The sequence below is a fragment of the Bidens hawaiensis genome, unplaced genomic scaffold (genome assembly GCF_021521415.1).
Source record: "Bidens hawaiensis isolate Kalapana, Puna unplaced genomic scaffold, B.hawaiensis_p1.1 tig00013873_1, whole genome shotgun sequence".
In the NCBI taxonomy this organism is placed as follows: Eukaryota; Viridiplantae; Streptophyta; class Magnoliopsida; order Asterales; family Asteraceae; genus Bidens; species Bidens hawaiensis.
This window is the reverse complement of record NW_027492188.1, coordinates 364,389-366,417: the sequence shown is the minus strand read 5'-3', so window position 1 is coordinate 366,417 and position 2,029 is coordinate 364,389. Positions and strand designations below refer to the sequence as shown.

At 36.9% G+C, this 2,029-nt stretch overlaps 1 protein-coding gene across 1 annotated transcript; it reads right to left on the bottom strand.

Moving 5' to 3' along the window:
- Window positions 1-1,527, bottom strand: LOC143545223 (hypersensitive-induced response protein-like protein 1). Its single transcript, XM_077037145.1, has 4 exons — window positions 1,175-1,527; window positions 991-1,082; window positions 826-922; window positions 1-460 (listed from the first exon to the last, which is right to left on the bottom strand). Exons 1-4 carry the CDS (start codon window positions 1,482-1,484, stop codon window positions 102-104), a joined length of 858 nt encoding a protein of 285 aa, XP_076893260.1. The 5' UTR covers window positions 1,485-1,527; the 3' UTR covers window positions 1-101.
- Between the last annotated feature and the right edge of the window lie 502 nt (window positions 1,528-2,029).

Here is a 2,029-nt window from a genome sequence, read left to right as displayed (position 1 = left end):
TATCCAAACAAAAACAAGATCATCATCTCTACGGAAATAAACGCAAAGCACAATAAAATTCATATCATATACTTGCAAGTTTCACACTTCATTCCAATATTTCAAGTGGCAGAAGACCCTTGAAGCAGTCCATCACGAATCTGAGCAGCCACATCACGAACCGCACCCGGTCCATGAGGGAGAAACACAGCTGATGACTTGGAAGATGCACCGATCTCCTTCATGGTGTCAAAATACTGAGTCACTAGAACCATGTCCATCACATCTTTCGCAGTGGTTCCAGGCACATTGACCGAGAACCCCAATACACTGTCTCTCAAACCGTCCACAATGGCCTGCCTCTGCCGGGCTATACCCAGACCCGACAGGTACTTGGACTCCGCCTCTCCCTCAGCCCTCTTGATTTGCAGAATTTTCTCAGCTTCCGCTTTCTCGGTAGCGGCCATCCTCAAACGTGCAGCTGAAAATTATAATATTATTATTAGTGTTCATACAACTCGGTTTTAAAACAACTTAGGCTCAACCCATACAACGAATTAACAAGAAGACTTAGGCTCAAAATTTTAGGCCTGGATTCATTATTTTGTAACAATTACGTTTTCAGCTCAAAATTTTGAAACCCAAATAGTAAAAGCAAAAAAACCGAAACCGAACTGAACCCAGATAGACAAAAACCGAAAGCGAACCCAAAACTAAAAAAACAAAAGCCAAACAATATTTCAAAACTCAAAACCCAAATAATAAACCTGGTCTGAGACCGCTTTTTAATACTACGATTAACGAATCATGTTAGAAAAAGCGAAATATTATGGTTAAAAGGTTTACCAGCATTGATCTCATTCATCGCCCTCTTTACGTGCTCATCCGGTTCTATATCAACAATCAGTGTCTGAACTATCTCGAACCCGTACGCAGACATAGCCTACAATCAGCATTAACAACAAACAAATCAATAATGAAACTTGTTCAGCATCAAATCAAAACACTTGCCTTTTCAAGTTCTTCTTCGACGGCTTTTGCAATTTCATTCTTTTGCTCAAAAGTATCATCTAGATTCAGCTTCGGCACAAACGCCCTTATAACTGTAAAAATATGAGAAACAATATTAAAACAGACAAGGATATATATATATATATATATATGTAAGTAAATAAATACTGATGTTAGTTTGTACCATCAAAGACATAGGCTTGAATTTGGGAGCGCGTGTTGCTGAGTTTATAGAAAGCATCGCTTGCTTTATCAGCAAGAGCGCGGTATTGAATGGAAGCCACAACATTAACAAAAACATTATCCTTTGTTTTGGTCTCGCACTTGACATCCAACTGCTGAACTCGGAGAGTAAGCTGGCCAGCAAGCTGTTTACCGAATATCCATGGGACACAGTGGCATCCAGGCTCCAACACCTCATCAAACTTCCCGAAAGATTCCTTGATGGCAACGGTGGATTGGTCGACTTGGTACAAACAGAATAGGTTCCCCATGATCTTACTTTATACTTTACTTTACTTTACTTACACACCTGATTTGATTAGATATGAAATAACAATCATCTTCTATCACTACACAAATTGAATTGAATTGAATTGAAGAAAATCAAACCTAGGGCTAGGGCTACTAAACAGTACAGCGATATATTAATCCAACAGCTCAAATTCAAATTCATGATCAGAGAAAACGGAAATAAAAGAAGGGTTTACCGAAGACGACCAACACGATGATGCACAATGAACAAAAAATAACTAATTTATAAACAAAAACATCACATCTGGAACTTTGACTTTTACTTTCTTGTTTTTTCATCCCAATCCCTCGATAATTTCACGGAAAAACAAAACAAACGATATATCTTTATATTGCTAGGGATCATTCGTTCATTTACAAGTATTTATGTAATTACATTAAAAAATATTATATTCTTTTTCCTTTTAATTAAATAACTTACTTTATATTTATCACTATTTCTTTTCTCTTCTTTACTCACAATCACATGCATAAAATATTAAAACATTATACGATATGAACTGTG